The 23,775-nt window shown below is 38.9% G+C and overlaps 2 protein-coding genes across 2 annotated transcripts in view; both read right to left on the bottom strand.

Moving 5' to 3' along the window:
* Positions 1 to 975: 975 nt before the first annotated feature.
* Positions 976 to 23,775, bottom strand: part of LOC129248661 (uncharacterized) — a 67,578-nt gene continuing 44,778 nt past the window's right edge. The window contains exons 3-13 of the mRNA XM_054888293.1: positions 11,441 to 13,390; positions 11,234 to 11,370; positions 8,277 to 8,418; positions 7,490 to 7,663; positions 7,186 to 7,345; positions 6,939 to 7,080; positions 6,716 to 6,874; positions 3,565 to 3,726; positions 3,294 to 3,465; positions 2,564 to 3,230; positions 976 to 1,781 (exon numbers count right to left, since the gene is read on the bottom strand). Coding sequence (XP_054744268.1) covers positions 1,388 to 1,781; positions 2,564 to 3,230; positions 3,294 to 3,465; positions 3,565 to 3,726; positions 6,716 to 6,874; positions 6,939 to 7,080; positions 7,186 to 7,345; positions 7,490 to 7,663; positions 8,277 to 8,418; positions 11,234 to 11,370; positions 11,441 to 12,053 — 2,922 coding nt within the window. The 5' untranslated portion in view covers positions 12,054 to 13,390 and the 3' untranslated portion in view covers positions 976 to 1,387. The remainder of the gene's footprint in view (positions 1,782 to 2,563; positions 3,231 to 3,293; positions 3,466 to 3,564; positions 3,727 to 6,715; positions 6,875 to 6,938; positions 7,081 to 7,185; positions 7,346 to 7,489; positions 7,664 to 8,276; positions 8,419 to 11,233; positions 11,371 to 11,440; positions 13,391 to 23,775) is intronic.
* LOC129248878 (homeobox protein abdominal-A-like) lies at positions 12,064 to 22,151 on the bottom strand. Its single transcript, XM_054888491.1, has 5 exons — positions 22,116 to 22,151; positions 13,212 to 13,390; positions 12,647 to 12,936; positions 12,310 to 12,559; positions 12,064 to 12,223 (listed from the first exon to the last, which is right to left on the bottom strand). Exons 1-5 carry the CDS (start codon positions 22,149 to 22,151, stop codon positions 12,064 to 12,066), a joined length of 915 nt encoding a protein of 304 aa, XP_054744466.1.

Here is a 23,775-nt window from a genome sequence, read left to right as displayed (position 1 = left end):
TTGTCTTGATTTGGGAAGTCATGTCCGCTAAAGCCAACTTCCTCCCACTTCTTATAAACGAATAAGTTAAAATTAAGGTCCGGTATTGCTGATTTGAACAAAGTCCTATACAACAATTTTTTGCTTGCGAAGAGACATTTCGCTTTCAACTTCGTTTTCTGCTACGTCTCATTAGGCAAAAACTGTTCATAAGTAGAGCAAGGCCAATATTCCATGTTTTATTCCCGTGGATGAATGGGTTCCATCTTTTTCCGATCTTAACCCATTACAATTCTGTATATGTCGACAAATTAGAAAACTTTAAGCACATAAAAGTGGGTCAATCTAAGCGGCACATGAAGAAAATTTGAAACAAAATACCAAAACGAAATCATCCGTGTCGCTGCTCAGGGTTTCAAAAGCATTTGAAGATAGTAAGCAAAGAAAAGGGTGAGAGATTTGAACTCAATGACAAAATAATCCCTAAAATTTTTAAGTTTACTATTTTTAATAAATTTTGAGAGATTTTAACTCAATGATAAAATATTCCCTAAAGTTTTTAAATTTTCTTATTTTAAAATATTAAAATTTTTTAGTGAATATTTTATCATTGAGTTCAAATCTTTCACCCTTACTATTTTTAAAATATTAAAAATTTTTAGGGAATATTTTAAACAGTAAAAAATATAAATTATCAATCTGAATTTATTTGTAGTTTTTCATCATTTTGAATAATTAAGTGCGACAATTTTAGGCCCCCCGCTGTAGATGCATTACAATCCATATAGTTTACGAGGAGTCCTAGTTTCCGCCCAGAAGAAAAAAATATGGAAATAATGAGTATATTGAGTATAGGAAAGACTTCTAAGACTTAACCTTAAAGAGCAAAATTCGCATAATTTTCTTAAATTACTTAAATTTTATATATTTGAAATGGCCACGCCATGTTTTTGAATATCTTTTTTACTAAATAAAAAAAAACGATTTTGAGTGATGTTCATAAGCGTACGTAAAATATGATTGACGTACTACGCCATTTGCAAGAATTATAAATATTCCGATAGGGTGATTAATTTTGCGCCACTTTGAACAAAGCGCAGAAAATTTTCATTTCCACCGATCATTTCTTAAATTAATTTGGAACAAATTTAAGTTGTTATGTATAGAATATCGGAAAGTAGTTTAGTTTTAAATTAAAATATTTTCAATTAGGAAAGCCAATTTTGAATAACCTAAGTTCTGCGAGACCGAGTTTTCGAATACGTCAACATAAAATGGGAATATTAATAAATTAACATGCACAAAATGTTCACTATTTTTAACCACTGTACCCAATGCAGTAGCCTTGCTATTCTCAACATGAGTTTATGTACTACTCTTTTTTGTCTAATTGCTATTAGTAGCCCATCTACACCGATGTCGTTATCTGTTCGACATATTGCAGTGGCTTGGATAGTGATTGTGAGCGGCGGTGCCGGTAACGCGGTGTTGTAGCGGCACCATGTTGTATGGCGGCGGCTGCCGCTGCTGCTGCTGTGGTTGCTGCAGCGCCTACACCTCTTTGATGATGCCGACACGCGAAGTCATAGTCGAGGTCATGGCGCGGCAAATAGATAACTTCACGCGATAGAGCGGTGGAAGAGCCCACCCCCGATGCTGCTCCCGCTGTTGTTGTCTTACATCTGCACAGCTGATTGCCGATTGTGGAGAGACCTTCAGGAACGCTGCGACTGCGTGAGTTTTGCAAATAGTTGGTGGAGCCTTGATTGCAGGTGCACAGCAGAGGTTGATGCATTTGGGATCTGTGTATGGGATAGTGGGAATTTAAATGAGACAGTATAAAAATATGAAAATTAGTTATGTGTGCATATGTATGCGAGTCAAAAAAATAATGTAGGAACAAAATTTAGAAAAAAGTAAAAAAAATTGAATTAAATAAAACAAAATTAATTAAAAAATTAATAAACTAAAACGAAATATTGTAGCATAACAGAAAATAACATTGCATAGAATAACATAGCAAAACATAACACAGCATAACATAACAAAAAGCCACATATCATAATTTAACATAGCAAAACATAACACAGCATAACATAACAAAAAGCCACATATCATAATTTAACATAGCAAAACATAGCATAGCACAACATAAAAAAGGTCACATTGTATAATTTACCATAGCAAATCATAGCAAAACATAACATAACAAAAAGTCACATAGCAAATTTTAACATAATCTGAGAAAAAATAAATAACATTACATAACAAGTGAAGCCATAACATAGCATAATGTAACGTTGCAGCCGATGGGCCATGCTGTTCGTGCTTCTTCTTTAAATTTGTAAAAACTAATATAAGTAATAAAAACTAATTATTATACAAATTTAACAATAAATAATAGATAATATAACATAGCAAAACATAACATATCAAAACATAGCATAACATAACATAACGAAAATCACCTAGCAAATATTTGAAAATATAAAATATAGCGCATGGCATATTAAGCCATATTACGCCATAACATAGCATAAAATAACATAATAATAGATTACATTCAAATTGTTCAGCCTCTCACCTCGGCGACGTTTGTGCCCACTGATAGCTGTCATGACAATTGCAATACCATTGCCCATTGCAACAATACGGATTCTGTATGAACGACAAACTTTTCTGCAACCGCTTGCCCACACCACGCCCCATACTGGCATAGCGATGCTCCATGTCATAATGTGGACTATGCGGCCGACTTATTTCGCCCATATGACCACCTCGCCCGCGCGCCGTCGCCCCACCATGTACCACACAGTGTTGCAATTTATGCAAGCTTGGCATATGCCACCGATCACAGTACGCATTGTTGCGACATAGGTTCTCAAAATCCACTTGATTCAAGCTGACACAGCTGCGGCTCATAAGCAAATCGGGCGCTGGGTAATCACAGCCATTGTAAACATTAAAGTCCACCACAGGTTCATGAAAGCCATGTAGCTTGCAATATTGGGGGAAGGGACGCAATGTGGGTATGGCACCATTACCATGCTTCTTGCTATTTACCTGGTGGCTACTAGAACTCTGCTCTACCGTTGAGTAGGTCATGAAGAATATAATAATGCCGCCAATAGCAGCAGCTGCAGAGCAGATGAAATAACCGGCTCGTCCATAATGCAGTGAGTAGTCGTTGAGGAAGCTGGTTAGTGGAATACTAATGAGCACCGGTATGGATTCGACGCCTTTGATAAGGCCTAAAAATACAATTGAAATTAGTTTAATTTTGATTCGTCGCAATGGAGATATTTTGTACGCACCCCATGACTTAGAGAACTGCTTCACCTTAATTCGATCCAGTGCTAGCACCTTGAAGGCATAACGAAATCCACCGAAACCGATGCCATACAACCAACCGAGTATGCAGAACCAGCGAAAACTTACGACGAACGAGAGACTCAATATAGCAATTGCTATTAATGCAATAAATACCTAGAAGAAGAAGAAGAAGAAGAAGAAGAAGAAGAAGAAGAAGTATGTCCATAAGCATTTTTCTATGTACGCAGTCTATTTGAAATTAGTTCGACCTACTTGAGACACAATTTGTGAGGTTATCAAAAAGCTGCCTATTCTAAAAGTTTTGCGCAATATTGTACCGGCAATAAAAACGCCCATTGTGGTGGAGACACCTAAAAACGTTTGCAGCAAAACCAAGTCTTCTATATCCGGACCCTCCTTGGCGACGGTCAAAGTCTGAAATCAAAATTAAAATAAGCTTCTTGAATGTAAAGGGAAATTAAGTTAAACGACGAGTGCCAGAACTTCAATTGTACATAAACGCTAATCACTTAGCACTCAAAGCAATGAAAATCATAGCTTCAGGAGCACCCTCCCTAACTAAAGAGCGCCAGAAGAGTTGAGATAAAAGTTACTATGCAACAGAAAATGGTATAACAATTCCTTGCCATGATTACGGTACTATAGAAATGGGCTATGGTTTCGAGGTATTCAAAGCAAACTCACTTATTCACTGCTCTATACAGTTATCCATAAGGCTTAGATCTTAAATAAATGCCAGACTGGTGTTTCTTGCATGCCGGGTTTCGACACTCTACGCAAAGTAGATGTTGTTTTGGCAACGCACCTTCTGGTGAAAGAACTCTCTTTACAGACCCATAAGCCCTATACGTGGGATTAATATAACTTTGTCTCATTTGCTCCCAACCTCGAGAGAATAATGATGATTTTATAATCTGCGTCGTTCTCCTGAGAATTTTTCCTTCAAAATATAATGTAATATAATAATAATATTGGGGACAGAAGATTGACCACTTCTATTCCATTTCCTAACTCTAAAGCACTCTCTGCTGCCAAAAATGAGGAGAAAAATCTTCGATCCTTTAAACACTGAATTAAGATTCAGACTATTCTAACTCGTGAAATTTCTTTATTTGGATTTAGAAGGTCTGGGATTTTAAGGACCTCATAAACTCCAAACATTTCTAAGTAAATACCTAACAGGACGAGGATTTCAAACTAGAATAAACTTGGGATATTTTGGATCAAGCACGTGGATAAATGATCCTCTGGTCAACCATCTAACCTACCACACCATTAATAAACTGTTAAGTGAGCTCTGATGTGGGCATACCCCAGTTCGACCAACAAAACCGAATGTGCCGAGCAAAGGTATGGTCAAATAAAACCAGGACGATCTACCATTTCCTGATTTACGGGTATTTTGTGTACCCACTCTTGCTTTTCTGTTATTAAAACTTCGTAGAAGCCCTAGTCCCGCTGGAGAGGTAATTAAAAGACCTCCAAGTGCGGTTGGAAGGCAGTACAAATTTTTCTTTATTTTTCTTTCTTTAGGGTTGGGACTCATTCCTCATTTGAAGTCATCAACCTCTATTCTTACTTAATCCATGACCTAAGAGCAAGCAACTATTCCATGCTCCAGAAATGGTGAAGCATCATCTTAAAAATTTATGAGAGTTACGAAAAGCAAAGGCTCATAAGTTTTCTGCAAAACATTCACAAAGCATGCACACATCCGATGGATGGAAAGGCATCCATGGAGCAATGAGATTTTAGAACGATGCCCAATGCTTCTGTACTATATGGGAACACGCAACTAGTAACATTGTGCTAGATTGAGGGAATAAAAGTTGTTAAGACAACGTCTGCATAGTCCAAAGATCTTTTCCAGAGCATCCAAGGGTTATAATACAGAGCTGGTAAGAAGATTAGGAATCTGGGTTTGTTGGGCATTGACGCCTCAGGCCTTCTTCTCGGAGGAGCACACACGGCTAATTAATAGAAGTAATCTAAAAACTTTTACTGGTTACCATGCCCAAGATCTAAAGACGACAAGGCACCATCTTTAAAACTTATGTAAGTTACTAAAGGCAAAAACTGATACTTTTTTTCAAAACATTCCCAAAATATTCTGTAAAACATCTACACATCCGGTGGATGGAAAGGTGTCCACGGGGCATCAAGGTTTTTGGACAATGTCCAATGTTACCCATCAGGTAACGCTGTGACGGGTTGAGATAATAAAAGGTTCAAAGGCAAAGAAAGCTCAGAAGATCTCGAAAAACGAGGACTATTTGCATAGTCCAGAGCTCTTTATAATACAGAGCTTGTAAGAAGATAAGAGAAATCTGGGTTTGCTAACCATTGACGCCTCCGGTGAAATGTTCGGAGAGACACAGAGTTTGACGCGGAAGAGTGTAAGAACTCTTACAAACTATCTGGCAGAAAAATGGTTATGTGAATTGATTGAGGAAACGCAAACACATTTGATGCACCACAAATTAAAAGCCATAAACGCATGCATCTTGGAGAACGAACATCGTCTCCATATAAAATTTGAAACAGAGACGAAAGTGCAAATATTTTGATCAGTCACAGAATTTTAGAATTATCTGTTAGTTAAGAACTCAAGGGATCAAGTTAAGTTACAGCGCCATTTGTCCCGGTTCGGGTCTCGCAAGGCAGCTTGAGCTCTTGATCTCAGTAAGCAATGATTGGGCTTTTCACGAGACGTGAGTTGGTGAAGGTGATAATACACTCCCAAAAAACGTAGTTTAAGGCCTGTCGATATTCCATCGTGTCCAACGACTGACGAAAACGAAATGAATTTGAACATAGCTGGTAGGCTCCTCAGCTTCCAGCAAGAGACTCCCGTATAGGGATGCTACTATGTGATCCCAGCAGAAACTGCTGCCCGAACATGGTGTTTTTGGGGCATCAGAAACCATACTGCTGCAGTCTTGAATGCGGTGTTTAGTACCCGAAGATCAAATGGGCTCGTCGTTACCTAGAAACGACTGGCCGATCGCCTCGTTAGTCGTCAGTAACGCTTCATTGTCTCTGTCTCTTTCTTAAGTATAATACTACCGACTGGCGAATTGAGATCCTCTGTTGCGGTTCCGTACTCCACTCGCAATCGCGGTTGTGTTCGCATAGGAGAATAAACTATAGAGAGCACTGATGTAATCAGAGAAACTCTTTCTGGTGTCGGAGAAAAATCCGAAATTACACAGTGATATAGAGAGGACACCCTAAATGAAAATTGTTGCCAATCGCGCCTATAGTACGCCATTAATCGTTACAGTTCCAGTGAGAGAAAGAGCGAGAGAAGCTGACGATATCTTCCATACGTAGTAAATGAAACCTCATCCCGTCTTTTTTCTTCCGCTGTAATCTTAAATTTTAAAAAATTTTAGAAACTTACCATTGAGATCATTGGTGTGTAAATACCCAATGCCGCTACAGCAGCTGATACGAGTAGAATTTTCACATTGGTTGACTTGAAGGGTGATATGTCGAGAAACAAATAACGGACACTTCTCTGTTCTGTCGTTACCACAGATTTCGATTTATTTTCACGCATCTGAAGCAAAGTTTTGTGAATTGTTTATAATTTCAAAATCAAATAGAACTCTTTATCTGCAAACCTTCTTCCGCTGATTTTTCAAGTGTTGTATGGCTCGCCGTTGTGGATGATATAGTGATGCGGGCCTATATAATAAACCCATAAAGAAACTAACCGCTACCAGACCAGCAACGATTTGGAGACCAACACGCCAGCCAGCGTTTCTAAAAAAAAATTTTTGTTTAATTATTCTTTTGATTACTTATCGACTCGGCTTATTATTTCACTCTCCGCAAATATTTAAAAGAAATAAAAGGGTACTAACTTACCCAACACCCTCCCGCAGTATCACAGAGAAAATCGATATGCCCACTCCCTCACCCGACATGGCGATCATTTCGACAAATTGTCTTCGGCGCTTAAAATAATTTCCTAACATTATTGTGGACGATTCACGAACCATTGCCACAGCAACACCAAAAACAATACCTGAAAAGTGAAATGCATCAGTTAAGAAATACTTTTCCAAACTAAATTTTTGACGAGACTAGACTATGTATATGCAGATCCAATCAAATCAGTATCAAATTTCAATTTCAAACTCGTTATGTTACATTTTCATGTCTCACTCACCATAACTAAAAAATATTTGTCCCAACTCCGTAGCGAAGGAGGTAAATAGTACGCCTAGAGGTAGCACTAGACCGCCTACCACTGCCATCAGTCGCGTCGATTTCTTTCGACAAAATGTGATCACAAATGGTGATAGTAACATAGAAATTGACCAGTTCAGAGCACCAACCCATTCTATAAGAATATAATAATAATAAAATTAAAAAAAAAACATTCATTTTAATCAGTTTTTTCTTAAGAGGCATACCCAAGGCGACTTCATAGGAGGCGAGTTGTTGCGAGTTCGCTAGCGCAACTTACCACACATTTTGTTTTTGCAATTTGGTAGTTGGATTGTCAAAACCTCAATGAAAATGTAAACAGAAAACATTGCACTGTGACAGTCCAGCCAGCAAATGGGAAGAAAAAAACGAGTCCATGGTGAAGAGGGATTTTTAACAAGTCGTTATTCGGCTCTGAGCGAATTTGCCAGTATCAGCAAATAAGCTCACGTCTCTTGGTATGTGTGTGCAAAAAAACTAAGAATGTGTTGGTGACATACGTAAAAAATCAGCCAATGATATTTCGTTGCCGTCTAAACAATTGGATGTGCAGAATTCGACTGCCGAATCTCCCAAGTGACGTGGCAGCCGAAGTTTCCCTCACAATTTTCTTTTTCACCATAGTTAAAAAGCAAACATTGTAAATCTATCATCCTTGAAATAAATCAGCTGCTACATGGAACTCACCTTAGTTGAATTCGCCTTGGACATAATTCTAAGAAATATAGGAAAACCAAATCGCTTACCAATACCATTCGAATCTCGCAGATGTTCAATGGCATAGAAGAGTAGCAGGCCGCTTGACAATTGCAAACCTGTCGTTAATATATGAACCAAAAAGGCTATACCACAAATGATCCAACCCCAACCACCATCCGGATAAAAATACTACCAAAAGAAACAAAATATAAACAATGTTATTAAAATTTAATATTTTTGGACTAATAGAAATTTATTTCAACTCGTTTTAGTGCCATTTTTTATCTAAGCATTAAAGTGAACTTTACTTAACAGCCGATAAACTATTCCTAACCCTAAAATGCACGATTTACCTTCAGGTCGAGGTGCATATATCCATCTAACATATTAATATATCGACTCGAAAATTCAAAAAACTTTTCGGTTGGGTTAAGGGACTTCCCCGTCCTTCGACGCACCTAGGTCAGTTAGAGGCCTCGATTTTTTTTTTTTGCATGTTATTGTAGTAAAACATTTCAAAAATACCGTGTTAAAATTTTAAGTCAATCCGAGCAAAACTCTTTAAGTTATAGAGCATAAAGCCGAGCCGCCTCAAACATCTGCCGAGATAACTTAAAACTTTAAACGCGGTTTTCTCGAACCTTTTTTTTTAAAGTGCGTAGTCATTGGCATTTGAAAACTACTCAACCGATCCTTTTGAAATTTTGCACACATATTTTACATATAAAAAACCTCCCGCCAACGTTTTTTTTTTGCCATTTTTTTTTTGCCATTTTTTTTTATATTAAGGTGGTTTTACACCTACAAAATGGCGGCATTTTTTCGTCAAAAATCACTTTTTACTTCAAACGGCTACCAAATGGCTGAAAATGAAAATAAATCGTCAAAATAAACGTTGAGGGGAAGTTTAACTCATACTTTAACTAAATTATTAGATTTTTTTGATTTCAGATGATTCTACGCTGAGATATGCTGACTACTGCAAAATGTATTTTTGAAAAGACGTCTACGTAAATGTGCTCTCATTCGCTCACTTTGCAATCTTTTTACATGAAAATTTTATCAAATATTCTTGAAATGTTACTTTATAATATGCAACAACTTTTAATAAACTGACTTGAACCGTTTCGCTACAATAAATTCATGAAAAAAGTGTTTTTTTTAGCGTTTATCCCTTACCCCCCCCCCCCCCTTAAGCTTCTTGATTACATCTTTGATCTCCGCTAAACTAGGGCAGGATGTTGTTATTTTCCTGCTGGTTGTTGTGTTGGCCGCGTCGAAGCTGCTAATTGCTTCAAAGTAAGTTTTAATAATTTGTAATACTCTTTTACTGTGCTAGATGAGTGTTTATATGGTAGGATGGATTTCAGAGCTGCCCGACTATCGCAGTAAATGAAGATTTCTCTAACTCTGACTTCGCTTTTATTTGGGACTAAAAGGCTTTCTGATATTACCATGATTTCGACTGCAATGAATAGGCAAGTGAAAGGACATATTGGTGCCTTAAGTTTCAAAATAAACACCACCTCCTACTTGATCATTGAATTTTGAGACATCAGTATATACTCTGACCCCGTTTTCACTGTTTATTCCACCATTTCCCCAGTCCTCTCTGGATGGAAAATTTGTTGTATAAGGCCTGTCTAGGTATGCATTCACCGAGTCCCAAAAGTCGGTGGTGTTAGGAATACCAGCAAACTTCCCAAGTATGTTCGAGTGTTCCTGGTTTTTTGGCTTGAGCATCGATTATTTCCTCAATCTTAGCACCGCATAACATTTAGAGCCGAAGTTGGCGTTGTTTTGAGCACCCCAGTAATACTGAGGCTTGTCGCTCTTTGAATACTATCCAGTCTCTTGTTTGATGTTTTCTTATCAGGTTTATCCACCAGACCAGAATGCCGTAGGTCATAATTGGTCTGACATTAGATGTATATAGTAGCCAGTGAACTATTTTAGGGGCTAAGCTCCATTTTAAAGCTACAGTTTTTTTACGTGTGTAGAGCGCCGTAGACTTTGGTTGTGAAGGTAAGATTTCCCAGATCTGGGTTCCATAGGAACATAGCGAGAAATGAAATTGCTGATAAGCTTGCCAAGAAGGTCACTGAATTGGTCTCAGAGACCTTCAGACCGTTTATCGGCATCCCCCTGACTGTTGTTAAAGGCTTCCTTATTTCTCAGGAAGGCGCAAAAAAGATGGAACTCCATTTCTTCATGTGCTATTTTCTATGCTATGAAAAACTTATGGCCAAAGTACAATAGACAGAGGACTTAGAAAGTTCTGGGGACTCTACGCCATTCAATTTCCCAACTCGTAGCTGTGTTCACCAGCCATTGGACGATCGGCAAATACGCGATAAAGCTAGGTTTACCTTAACGTCCACTCCAGAAGCTGTGGTGATATTTCAGAGAAGAGCAGTTGAGTGTTGGGCACTTTCTCTACAAATTTTCCGGTTTGGCAGCTAGACGACTAAGGCCACTCGCGCTCGTTTCTTCGATTCTCGGGTTTTTTTGTATTTCCTTGTAAACAACGTTAGTTTTGTCTTGGCCGCATTCAAGCTTAAACCACGCTTTTTGCCAAGTATTTATGTATTTTAAGGTTCTTTGCATTAAACTACAGAGCGTGTTAGGAAACTTCCCCTTACTGGTATAGCTACAACGTCCGCATAGGCCACAACTTGAAACCTTTTAGGTAACCGAGATGAATTCTTAGGCATGATAAAGGCAAGGAGTAAGTTTCCCTTAATTTATTTATAATTTTTCTTACTCTGAAATTCTTTGAAAAAGATTTGCTAAAGTCACAGTTTATGGGTATCTTTCTTAAAGTCCTCAAATCGGGTTAGTTTCGGATGCTTTTTTGTTTGTTTAATTATTTGCAAGAACATAAATTTTGAGGTTAGGGATTTTCATCAACAGTGACTACTTTTAAATAAAATAAAGCACCAAAGTTCACGCAGGCTATTCGTGCAATTTTGGTATTTGAAATGTTTGGAAAATATGAATTCACCTGTCTAATCCCCGCCGTATCAACACCAGTGCGCCGCAACGCCGGTATATTCCGATGCAGCATGTGAAACTCACGGTCATGGAAGCCTGGAAACGCCGAGTCCTCCTCGTCCGTTAAATGTGTGCCATGCTCATAGCCTGCGAAAGCAAACAATAAACAAGATTTATTAACTAGAAACAACAATCCATCATCGTGCAGAAAACTCACCAAAATAACAGCCATTGGGCACCAAAGGCTTATGACTGTCATGCAACAGAGTGGCACGCGGATACTGCTGCTGCTGTTGGTGCGATTGAGGCTGTTGCTGTTGGCAAGTGTGGCCAGCACCAACGCCACCATACATGCATGTGGGTGCCGCTGCTGCAGCTGCCTGATTGGCATTGTAGAGGTGACAGCAAGGCGTAGCTGCCGCATACTGATTGGAATGCCAAGTGTGGCTGTCACTGACACCCACACCCAAACCAACACCACCACCACCAGCACCGACTGCAGCAGCTGCGCTCACACCACTCGGCAAATGGCGTGCACAATACGAGCGCTGCGGTGTATCGAGCGGGGCAGCAGCACCGCCTGCCGTCGAGGGCAGTGTGGCATAGCTGCCATAGAGATCCATATTTTGTAGGGCCGTGATGGAACGCGAGTGCGAGAGAGCGCATGTTTGGCGCTTTAGTGTATTACCAACACCGCCGGCATGTGCCGTCTGCAGCGTGCCATGATCGAGTGGATAATGGACACTTGATTGCCGTAGGCAACGATTTGAACCATAAAGTTGCTGGCGCGTGACTGTTTTCTTTGTGATGGCAGCCGCGGCGGAGGCCATGTTGCTGCTGTTACCACTGGGCGTTGGCGAGTCCTGGCTTTGAGTGGCGCTCAGCGGTGGCAGTGGCAAAGGGCGTTGCTGTTGCTGTTGGTATTCGTAGCTGCTGGCTGCTTCGCGTAATAGTTGTGGCGCGGGCTTGCTTTGTGGCTGAAGTTGTGTTGACTGCTTGGCTTGAGTTTGGGATTCTGTTGCGGTAGCGCTTGGTTGCAAACTGACACTAGAGCCTAAATTGGAGAGACGCGGACAAGAAACCCACCAAGTGACGGGTTGATTATTGAATCTACAGCGACGACACAAGTAGCGCGATGCGGTTACAGCCGGCGTAGCCACAGACGATGGCAATTCCTGTTGCAACTGCTGAGCTCTGTAGGTTTTCGATGCAGCTGCCGGTTTGAAGGACACAAACGCTAGAGAAGAGGATGTGGGCGCGGGTGCCGGTTTTACAACTGCTGTCGTTGTTGCTACCTTTGCTTCCTTTGCGGCTTTGCCCTTGGCAGTTCTCGCGGCTGTGAATGTAAGCGCGCAAGTCACTGTCGATCTATCGGGATGTGTGCAGGCTTGATTATTCCTTCGTCACACGGCACAACGCTGACAAAGCACTGGGCTACGCGACTGGCGTGGACGCACTAAACTCGAGTATTGACGTGGCTGCTGATGTATTGACTGGTAATGATGTTGCGCTTGTTGCGCCTCTTGTTCGGTTGGGTTCAAGTGTGGGCAATGTTGTTGTTGTTGTTGCGATGAATCTAAATACTGTGTTAACTGTGGACAACTACCGTAAACTGCGGACGATGAATTCGACAATCGGCGATAGCAATCGCCATTGGCCATGATATCGCTCGGACGGCGGTCGGTGATGTTGGTGCTGCACGAGGCGCGGTCGCTGCAATTGCAATCACATGAACAGTTGATTTTCATTTTACACGCGGCGCTCTAACAGCACACAAACAGCAACAAGCGTACGCACAACAAAGAAATCCACCACAACACAGCAATAGCAACAAATACAAAATAATAACTGTGTATACAGCAGGGATTGCTATGCAGGAGCTGCTTTGCGACCACTCTTCTTTTTTATTGTTATCGTGGGAGTTGCTCGAAAACCGCACAAACAAGCGCATTCGCGCCACGCGCCGTACGTCTGCCCACTTCTCTCACTCACGCATACACGCTTGGGTTTGGATGTTGTTGGCAGTGGCAGTGACAGTAGCAGCAAGCGACGCAACGGCAGCAACAGTAGTAGCGAGTAGCGCAGTGGAAGTGGCAGTGGCAATGGCACTGTTGCACATCATTCGGGAGCGTTCAACAGCATTTTTCGGCAGGCGGCAGTGATGTAGCTGAAAAAAACGAAAGAAATGGTAAAACAAAACCGAAGCGGAAATTTCATTTAACAGTGCCATAAACAGTGCACCAAAATGTATTAAAGGACGCGATAAAAGATACATTTTCATATTTTTAGCATATGAATTCGCATAATTTTCCTATGAAAATTTTTTAACCACATTTGCATAAACATAAAAGTTAATGCTTACGCGGCGGTTGAAGTGGATTTCTGCTGTTCAAGCCGCTTGAAACTTTCCTCTAAAAATTTCGCTCTTGAAACATGTGCGCTTTCAATGTACATTTGTTGTTGTTCAACTAAGGAGGGGAGTTGCGTTAGTTTAACAGAGCGGGAGAAGCCACTTCGTACGAGATTCAACGAACATGACAAAGAAAATAGAAATTTTCACAGAATATTTAAACTAGTTTCGAAAGTGAAAAACGAAAAATTAAAAATAGAAAATGGAAAATGTAAAGGATGGTTAAATTTCAAGGGCCGATGTTGAATGTGAACTACACCCAAACGTCAACGACACCGTTGAACTTCTTTCTTTAGAGTTACTTGAAAGAAAAGGTGTACGATGAGCCAGCAACAATTCAAGAGCTAAAGAATGAGATAATTCGGCACATTAACGGCATAGAACCTCAATTATGCCCCAGCGTTATCGAAAATTTGGACCATCGGATGGAGGGGTGCCCCGGCGGCCATTTGGCCAATATTTTGTTCTATACATAATTGAGCCATACCAGTATTATCATAATAAAGAGAAATGACAATAATTTCCTAAACAAATTATATTTTATTCAAAATCAACACCGGCCCTTGAAACTTAACCACCCTTTATTTTCGATATAGGTTGTTCAGCCTTTAGTAGAACTTAAAAGTATATCACAAACCAAAACCAAAAAAAAAATATAAACAAAAAATAATTGGCGTTTGAATCTTCTTTGGGTTTTAGGCTGTAGGCTGAGCTCCTTCGTTTGTGGTGTGTGTCTTGATGTTGTTCCCCAAATAGAGCGACCTACAATTTGAAGCCGACTGCGAATGACAGATACATCTTTTTTATGAGGAGCTTTTTCATGGCAGAAATATATTCGGAGGCTTGCCATTGCCTGCTGAGGAGCGGCCACTATCAGAAAATAATTTTTCCAGCATTTTAGTGCTTCATGCACGAAGATTCAAAAATACTCTAAGCTTCTAAGGAAAGAAATCGATTTGCAAATTGTAAATTCTGCCAAAATTATTTTCGATCAAGCAAATGGCGATTGAAAAATCATTTCAAATGCCACGTGGCCTAAGGTTCAACAAAAAAAAATAATATTTACTTTTTATTTATATTTTACCAGAATAAAGAGTACGCTTTTGAAAAGGTTTTTAATATGCTAAATCCAAAGTCGGGGTCATAATTGCTCTGGTGACTCAAATTTGCGAGATATTTCAACCTGAAAATGTAAAAAAGCGCCATTTTTCCTACATTTAAGGTTATGAGCATTGCACTTTAGTTTTTTCTAAAAAAAGTCGTCTTAAAACACCAGTCTGTGCTTCCTTCGCAGGCCATTGAGTTCGCTCCCATATTCCTTTCCCGCCGAAACAGCGCTTTTAAAAATGTTTAACTTTACCTATAAATTTCTAAATATTCAAACATCCACTAATGACCACGCAGACATCAAACAGTCGATTTATTAGAAAAAGTTTCTGCCCTTTAATTGTGGGCAAGGCTTAATGCAATGAGAAGAAGAGTAGGCTGTCTAAGGTAGCTTCTTAAGTTTGCGGAATATATAGAGTCGTTATTTGTGTATCAGCGACGTATATAACTAACTCCACTTTAATCTTCTGCATTCATGCTGTAAATAAGGTTAGCTGCCTTATTCGATGTGTTGCCCACATTACCGACAATTCCTCTAAAAATTCGTCTATTTGTAGACTTGAAGTATCTTCGATTATTTTTACTATTTTTGTAAATTTTTTGTCTAGCATCAGAGAAATTCTTTATTTTTGTGTAAGCCAAGCTGCAGTCTACCGGACAGGTCACAGGTTGCGGGTGGTGGAGGACCTGTCGATATAGAGGATAACAAATGAGCAGTCCCGGCAGCACCGAGTGCTGTATTAGTCCTTAGTGGAGATAAGCAGTAAGCTCTGCACTCTTCCGATTAAATGCTACGAGGACGAAAACGGCCAAAAGATGCCCCCTTCAAATAAGCTGCTAGCGCAAAACACAAACTACGCAGCGACTGTTCCATAGTGGCGGTCTGATTTGTAGCCAGCATTTCCATCGTTTGGATTGGAAGCCTGGGCTAACAACATATCACGTTTGATAAATAAGAAAAAAAGGGAACCGATCATTGTTAATGACTTTTGGAATGAAAAATCAGCACTTTGCGTCTCAGCCCACTAGCAAATAATAATAATATATTACATGTTTTAGCTTTTCTTCTTTTTTTTGTTTACACCTGTTTGCAAATCGATAGAAGCGTTGTTGCGTACCTACATTAGATTTCCTTCCTTATTTTCCTTAGATTTTTTTAATATTTTGCATTGAATATAACTCGAAAAGTTATGGAGGTCCCTTTGTTAAACGTACAGGGATTATTGAACTTAGTCTACGTTATGAAGGAAAAATAAGAAACAATCTGACGCGCTCAAAAATGACAAAAAAAGAGATTTTCCTCAAAACTGTTTAACAAAAAAAATATATTTTTTTTTAATTTTTTTCAAAAGTTTTTGTTAAGTATAATTCTAAGCAAAAAAAAAAACATAAAAAAATATAGATATACAAAAACGATGAGAAGAACAGAAAATGTTTCACTTTAAAAACTAAAAATAACAAAAAATTTCAGTTCGCGTCTTATTGTAATTAAGCCTACAAGTAAACAAATTAAAAAAAAAAAAATACGACTATGTTCAAAATATAATACTCGAATCACCTGACTTGGAATCGGCTTTTGATAATAAAGAAGCGATAGATAAATCTACTTTTCTCGGCCGCTTCGTAATCAGAGCTGTGTTGGAATGATTGTTGTTGTTCTTGTTGTTGTTGAGGTGGTTGAAGATTTCTGAGCTGAAAATGCTCCTAATTAGTGACCAGCACCGTTTTACTACCACTATCTCGTGTGAAGATGATGTTGTTGTTTTTTTTATTTTTTTTTATTTTTTTATAGTGGAACAGACTTTCCTTCGCCCATTCCGCTTGACAGCTTCTACAGATAGGATTGAAGGGTAGATTGAGTCTAGCTGCATGATCCCCTACTTTCCAATGTCCTGTAAGGGTTGCAGTGATACGTGAAATATTTGGCCGAGAACATCCTAGCAGGTCATTCGTCCTTTTCGTTGGAATGATTACTTTTCGTTGAAATTACTCTCAAGTGCAAATTACAAGGAATCGTAAATTGGTAAAGGATTCCTTCAGTACACAGCGAAATAATTCCTTGGAAGTTATTGCAAGCGCAATTTTTTTCAATTCCATTACAAGGAATTGTATTATGTAGCTCGAATTAATTAAGTCTTCGTGAAGTAATTTTTTATAATTTGTTTCCAAATGTTTTGAAAAGCATAAAGAAGCTAATACATTTTTTAAACTCCATTAATGGAATGCAAAAATATATTTTTTGTTTCCAATTCCATTTACGATTCCTCAAAATAATTGAGAAGCTAATCAAAAAAAAATGTATTCAAGAATTTTATAACTGGGAAATTGAAATCGCTTTCTTCAAAGGAGTCTAAAATCAAGCTGCCATTAACTTCAGTTAAAAATCGACTCTGTTTACGACTTTAGTAATGAACAAAAATATTAACTTTTTTAAACTGTTTCTCATTTCAGTATATTAAATAAATAAAGGGTGGCGCAAAATTAATCGGGTGGCGCAAAATTAACCATTCAACTTTTTACTAAAAAAAAAAACAAATTATTTTGAATGACGGAAATCTTTATTTTGACCCTTACGTGCTCCATTGCTTGCCTGTTTGTATGCTGCAGCTGTCTAGCTCACAAGTGTCAAATATGATTGCCATAGGACGATACGAGTATTTGCAAATTTTATAAATCTTTCCATAATTGATTAATTTTGCGCCACCTGTTAATATACATTGTATAAATAAATATTTAAATAATATATAAAAAAATATATAAATTTCAGAGCCAGTAGTTGGCTTATTATCCTTTGAGTGATAGGTCAGTTGTACCTTGCCAATAGTTTCTTCAATAACTTAAAGAAGAAATCGCTGCTGATAGCAAAATAATTTAGAACGGCATGTACTATACGACACACTAACACGTTGTTGACCTTCTCGGTCCTGATTGAGAGACTATTTTCAATTACATGTATTGTAAATCCCCCACTACGCCATCTTCCCCGACAACCACTTGGAAAGGCTGGCTTTAATGCAAGCCAAGGCACATTTCCTGAAGTAATACCGGAAAAAATATTTTCTTATTATATGAAATTTATTGTTTGTTGATATTTGAATATTTCCTAGCCACTATTTGTCTTTAATTTGCTTTACTAAAAAGTAAGAAACTAAGAGCGAAACCATTTAGCTCTTAATCTTTAAAAGCAAGAAAAATTTCACATTTCCCATTCGTGAATGAACTTTTAGTTTCTAAAGTACTATTACAATTCCTTTGTGGCATGGAAAAAACCGACTGTGTTCCAGATGATGGAATTGCAAGAAAAAGATCAAATTTTAAATTTCGTATGTGGAAAACAATGCATTATTGCAATGCTTGTAATGAAATTGAAAAAAAAAAATAAGATATAAGTAATTGAAAAGTAATCTAAGTAATTGAAAAGTAATCAATTACTTTTCTGTGGATTGATGGGTTTGAATTGCAATTATAATTACTGAATTGTAATTATGTAATTGTAATTTAATTGTATTTACCCAATTACAAAATATAATTCCTTGTAATGCTATTGAAAAAAAATTGGGTCTAAGTAATTAAAAAGTAACCAATTACTTTTCTGTGGACTGAAATGAATTGATTTGCAATTATAATTACTGAGGAAGGTAATTGTAATTACGCAATTACAAAATATATTTCTGTGTAATTTGAAAAAGTTTTATCTAAGTAATTGAAAAATAATCAATTACTTTGCTGTGGACTGATGGAGTTGATTAGCGATTATAATTACATGGGAATGCAATTGTAATTGCAATGTAATTTTATTTACCCAATTACAAAATATAACTCCTTGTAATGAATTTGAAAATAAGTAATCAATTACTGTGGGCTGACGGAATTGATTACTAATTACAATTACTGAGGAATGTAATTGTAATTGTAATGTAATTGTATATACACATAGCAATGCTCGTAAGAAAAATATATGTTCACCTGTGTATGTAGGGTAAGTGGTTGGGTTCCACCTCAACTAAAAGTAGCAGAGTGCGTGGAACACTTTCTTACTCACAGTTCCACCTGAAATACACTTATACATACATATACATTCAAATACATATTGTATATCAGCCTCATCTTTTGCTCAATTGCGGTAGGTACCTTCTACTCCATTCGATTTCACCGAATTCCGTCAATCAAAATAATTCTTGTCAAATTCCCTGAAATTGCTAATTCATAAATGACTTCTTAAACTCTCAAATTACCACTTCTTCGCATCAGTCACTCATTCATTCAATTATTAGTGTGCAACAGTATATATACATACATACATATAAACATTCAAGTGTATTACAAGAAGAGTTTCACATCCTCGGCTACTTTCAAATTGACAATCCGCGTGCGCCTCATTAGTTTTCCCAGAAGAAGTGAACGTAAATATTATTGCACGTCTATCAAAGCTAATTGCCGGCCTTCCGTTTCACAAACGGCCTGCAGCGCCACATCCCGCCGCACCACATTTCACCATTCAGCCTACCACCGCATAATTTGCTCATCAACATCAGCATTCAATCAATCTTTGTTGAATTTGTGTCAAACCAAGCAATCACACAAACGCACATGCACGCAAATCCACATATACACGCACACTCACCGTTATTTATAAGCATAAACAATATTCTAGCCACTAGCTCCCTCACTCGCTTATTTATTCGCTCAGCCAACAATCACTGCCAAATCGAGCAACTGAACTAACGTGGCCGCCGTGACTTTGTCGAAGACTTTGCCGGCCGCAATCACCCCCAATCGCCCAGCGCCAATCGCAAAATGTGTGAGTGAGTGGCAGCCTAATACCCCCATATACCCACTCATCAACGCACCCATACATAAGTAGATACATATTTACTGAGCAATTTGCTTGGTCACATAAACATTCCAACTTTCAGCGTCTAGGCATCTGCTTATAATCCTTGAGCTATTTTTGGTACTGAAATGCAATTTTGCCATCGACGGCTGCTTCGGAACATCTCGATACAGGCGTGTAAACATTTTTGAGTAGTGCTGCTGCTGATGCTGCTGCACTCACACACTACTCGAAAATATTATAAATATATTGAATATTACAATTGCACAGTGTTGGGACGTGCAATAGCAGCAGACGGCCACATATTGCACACATTTTTTATAGTTTCATCAGTCACGTGGAGCGCTTTTTGTGTCACCGCTCAGAGCAGTTTGCCGATCGCGACTGATATTTGAGTTCTGAGATTCAATTCACTAAAATTCGCGGAACGTTGTGACACGAGTAGCGCGGCCGCCTCATAGGTTTGTGCGTGACTATCATTCGGTACAACCCGAGTTCGAAACATGTTGTGGACCGGAAACACCAAAATGATATTAATGGTTGGTTTTAATAGCGGTCGCCCTTCGGCCGGCAATTGCAAACCTCCGAATGTATTTCTCTTCTCTAAAAAATCCATCTGCTATTCAGAGGCAGCATACAACTAGGTCCCTCCATAGACAGATAGATACTTTACGAGGCTTGCTTTTCGATCTCAATCCATTTGTAAAACAATATCAAGATACACATTATGAATTGAAGAAGAAGCTCAGTTAAATATCCAATTAGAAATGTAAGAGGAGTAAATTCGGAAGCCTGGTCTTTAGTTTAAAAGAGCCCAATCTTCTTCCAAGAGAGACCAAGAGAATCATTTGGAGGCTAAACTTGTTTTCTTTTCGATTCTAGCTCTACAAATCCTTCTTTAATTGTAGCCTTGGTGAACTGGACTATTTTGCTAATTAACTTTGATAGGCACAAAATTTGGTCTAAGCCTAAGTCTAAGTCTTTACTAAATAAAGGATTTTGAAAAGAAAATCCACTGGGTGTGGCAACTATTTTGTTCCGTCTCAGTATAGTTCCATAGACACAAACTAGGCTGGTTATCTTCTATCCTTTTTCGCTATCTTCTAATGATCAGGGCCTATGCCTCGCATGTCTCAGAAATCGTACGCTAAATAATGGAGTGTGCAGGTAATCTCAGGTAATCATAATTATGCAGCATGATTTTGCGGGCCTTGCCTTGTTCTTCTCAGTGCAACTACTCCGGCTCTGCGCTAAAACGCAGGCAAATGAAAACTTCGCTACCATCAAATTCCGTAATGTGCAAGGATGAGCAATCGTGCCCGGAGCAGTTCGATAACTATCATAGGCTACGACGAACTGCGTCACCTAAAAACTGATCTCACCATGCTTGTCCATCCCCTCTGCGATTATCGAAAGGATATAGAATTCTTGAAACTAAGTTTGTATTGTTCTTCACTTTCACAAAATAAATCACACGAGTTCCTCGACTAACACCTATGTTTAAAGCATCATTCTTGAAGTCAGCTCTTTGGAGGTTTAGTCGTGTTACTGCCCGGACGAAACTTGATCGATAGTGATCGTAAGTCGTATAAAATAATCATTTGTATATACCCCCACATATAAGCATTTGCTTCTGGGCGAATCTCTGCACAAGAAGCCCTCTCCTAACCCTAGAGTGGCAACTAGCGAAGTTTGTTTGATATCGGCCCAAGCTTACAAACGATTTTAGGGCAGCGTCAATAAAACAGATAGAATACAATGGAGGCTCTTGGACTTTTAGATCTTTTGTGTTCTCCACTCATAACAGTATCTCTTTCCAAACCCGGTTTCCTCCAAAAACCTTGGATGGAGTTGGGTTTGACTGAGCGTATGTGCCTTTCTTCGCTATGGCTTCGCATTCGAGATGCAAGTGGAGTGATAATTCTGAAGTTAGTTGGCAGAAATTTAGGGATAGTTGGATCATATCTCGAACCTGTGTAAATGACCGCGCAGTCTGCAGTGCCCAGTGAGAATGTTAGTAGGCGGTCTCAAATTATCTCTGGGAAGGTTTATAAGATGTTTAAATTTCTGTCGGCGGCCGCCGTAGCCGAATGAGTTGGTGCGTGATTACCATTCGGAATTCACAGAGAGGTCGTTGGTTCGAATCTCGCTGAAACCAAAATTAATAAAAACATTTTTCTAATAGCGGTCGCCCCTCGGCAGGCAATGGCAAACCTCCGAGTGTATTTCTGCCATGAAAAAGCTCCTCATAAAAATATCTGCCGTTCGGAGTCGGCTTGAAACTGTAGGTCCCTCCATTTGTGGAACAACATCAAGACGCACACCACAAATAGGAGGAGGAGCTCGGCCAAACACCTAACAGAAGTGTACGCGCCAATTATTTATTTATTTATTTATTTCTGTCGGTAATGCCCTCCTAGTAACATAAATAAAAAAATAAAAGAATAAGTTGCACTCTTCGGTGAATTCTTAAACTAAGTCAAGCTTCAATCAGTTCTCGTCTTCTGCTTACTTCTTATATTCTTCTAAGATTAAAATTACTCCTGGCTCATATCGTAGCATATCCTCATCCGCCATTATGCTTTGTGTTTCAGAACAATCCACAATGAAGACTTATTACATACAAATTTATATCGACTTCATTCATGTCCGCTGTTGATGAACAAATTAGACTTTATCAGAAAATGTGGATTCATCTGAGGCTTGACTCAGCTTTTTACTGAGAGAAGTTTTCACGCATATCTTTTCAATCCGAAGAGAGTTTTATTACGTTCGGCGAGCTGTTGCTAATATTAGTTCAGGTGGAGGTCACAGAGCCCTATTGCGGCGACACCCAGTAAAGATTTCCGCGATTTTACACCAACATGTAAATATATGTATGTAAGTAAGCCATCCCGATTTTTTAGCGAATTCAATTAGCCTTTCCCTTTTGGTCAAAATGTGTCGTCAGGCGCTCAACGGCGCTACACAAAATGGCTTAACGGGGAGTAGCAGGTAAACGGTGTAGGTGAGTTGGTTCAGAAATCGTTTGCCACTTCTTCCTACCTACCTATTTACCGACCGTGACATGGGCTAGACAACGCTGCATTGTAATTTTGTGCCTTTAACAAAGTCCATACATATAAGCTCATATAATTCAACATTTTACCTTCTCCGAAGCCCGATGCCCACGCGAGTATTTCCCCAGATCGCTACAGTTGCTTCCAAAGCTGACATTGATTGCTCATCTTTGTTCGATATTATCTACGTTTCTCTTTCTTTTCTCTTCTATTTATATGAAATCATAGGCATGATGAAGGAGTCTCCCAAAGTGTGGTTTTTGTTTGCCAAGAGAGATTCTGCTTTTCAATTACATGCCGAGTTCAAAAATTTCTAATAGTCAATTGCTTGGACCGACTGCCACTTCTACCGCCTTCTGCCTACTTACCTTCTGTTGAAACTCAGTGCTTAAACTACTTAGATTCTCGAATAAGTGGTTCCTTCGAAATCTGAATCTACATTCTTTGAAGTATAGGACATTCATACAGGATCTGTTGAATGGACTCTACATAACTCCGAACTTATGCGGTGCTCCGAGCGCAGCAACAATATGGCCAATGGTCCAATGACCTGAATTTGTTACTAAGCAAATAACCATCCTTAGTTCTGAACCCGTTCAATTGGACTAAGTTCCGAAAGAAGTTTTTAATTTAGATGTATAAGGACAAGCCGAAAGACCCCGAATCTCACATGATTATTGACAGTTGCACTTTCAAAGCTGTGGAGCACTTAATTTATTTGAGAACCCACATGAAACTTTAGTAAATTCAGAGCGCCGCGTTAATTATGTCAAACAGTGTACTTTTGTGAAAGTAATGTTAAAAGTATGTAAGCACCTTGGACATTGTACTTCGATAAGTGCATCTGTATGCATATTAATGCGTATGTTACAATAAAATAAAGGTGTGTGTGGGCGTGCCTTGGTTCATGCACTGTAGGAAATGTGCACCCAGCTTGTGCCAACACCCCGAGGTGAGCGTGTGAATTCGTACATTGTGGATGAGCCGCACACGCCTGGGTGCTTCGGAAGTACATAAAGCCAAAACTAAAGCCTACGTATGAACATATGTTCATCCTCACACACACATGCATGCATGTATGTGTGTGCGTGTGTGTAGCCACCAATTTGTTACAGACGCACTTGGCAAGTGTTTTACCAGTT

The sequence above is a fragment of the Anastrepha obliqua genome, chromosome 5 (assembly GCF_027943255.1).
Source record: "Anastrepha obliqua isolate idAnaObli1 chromosome 5, idAnaObli1_1.0, whole genome shotgun sequence".
Lineage (NCBI taxonomy): Eukaryota > Metazoa > Arthropoda > Insecta > Diptera > Tephritidae > Anastrepha > Anastrepha obliqua.
Note: the sequence above shows the minus strand (reverse complement) of the source record. Positions and strands in the feature narration are given on the sequence as shown.

Coding starts and splice junctions, on each gene's coding strand:
- LOC129248878 (XM_054888491.1), bottom strand. CDS start 22,151: ATGGCGGATGAGGATATGCTACGATATGAGCCAGGA. Junction 13,391..22,115: donor TGCTACGATATGAGCCAGGA/GTAATTTTAATC, acceptor CGTTTTTTTCAG/CTACATCACTGCCGCCTGCC. Junction 12,224..12,309: donor AATAATCAACCCGTCACTTG/GTGGGTTTCTTG, acceptor CCCAAACTCAAG/CCAAGCAGTCAACACAACTT.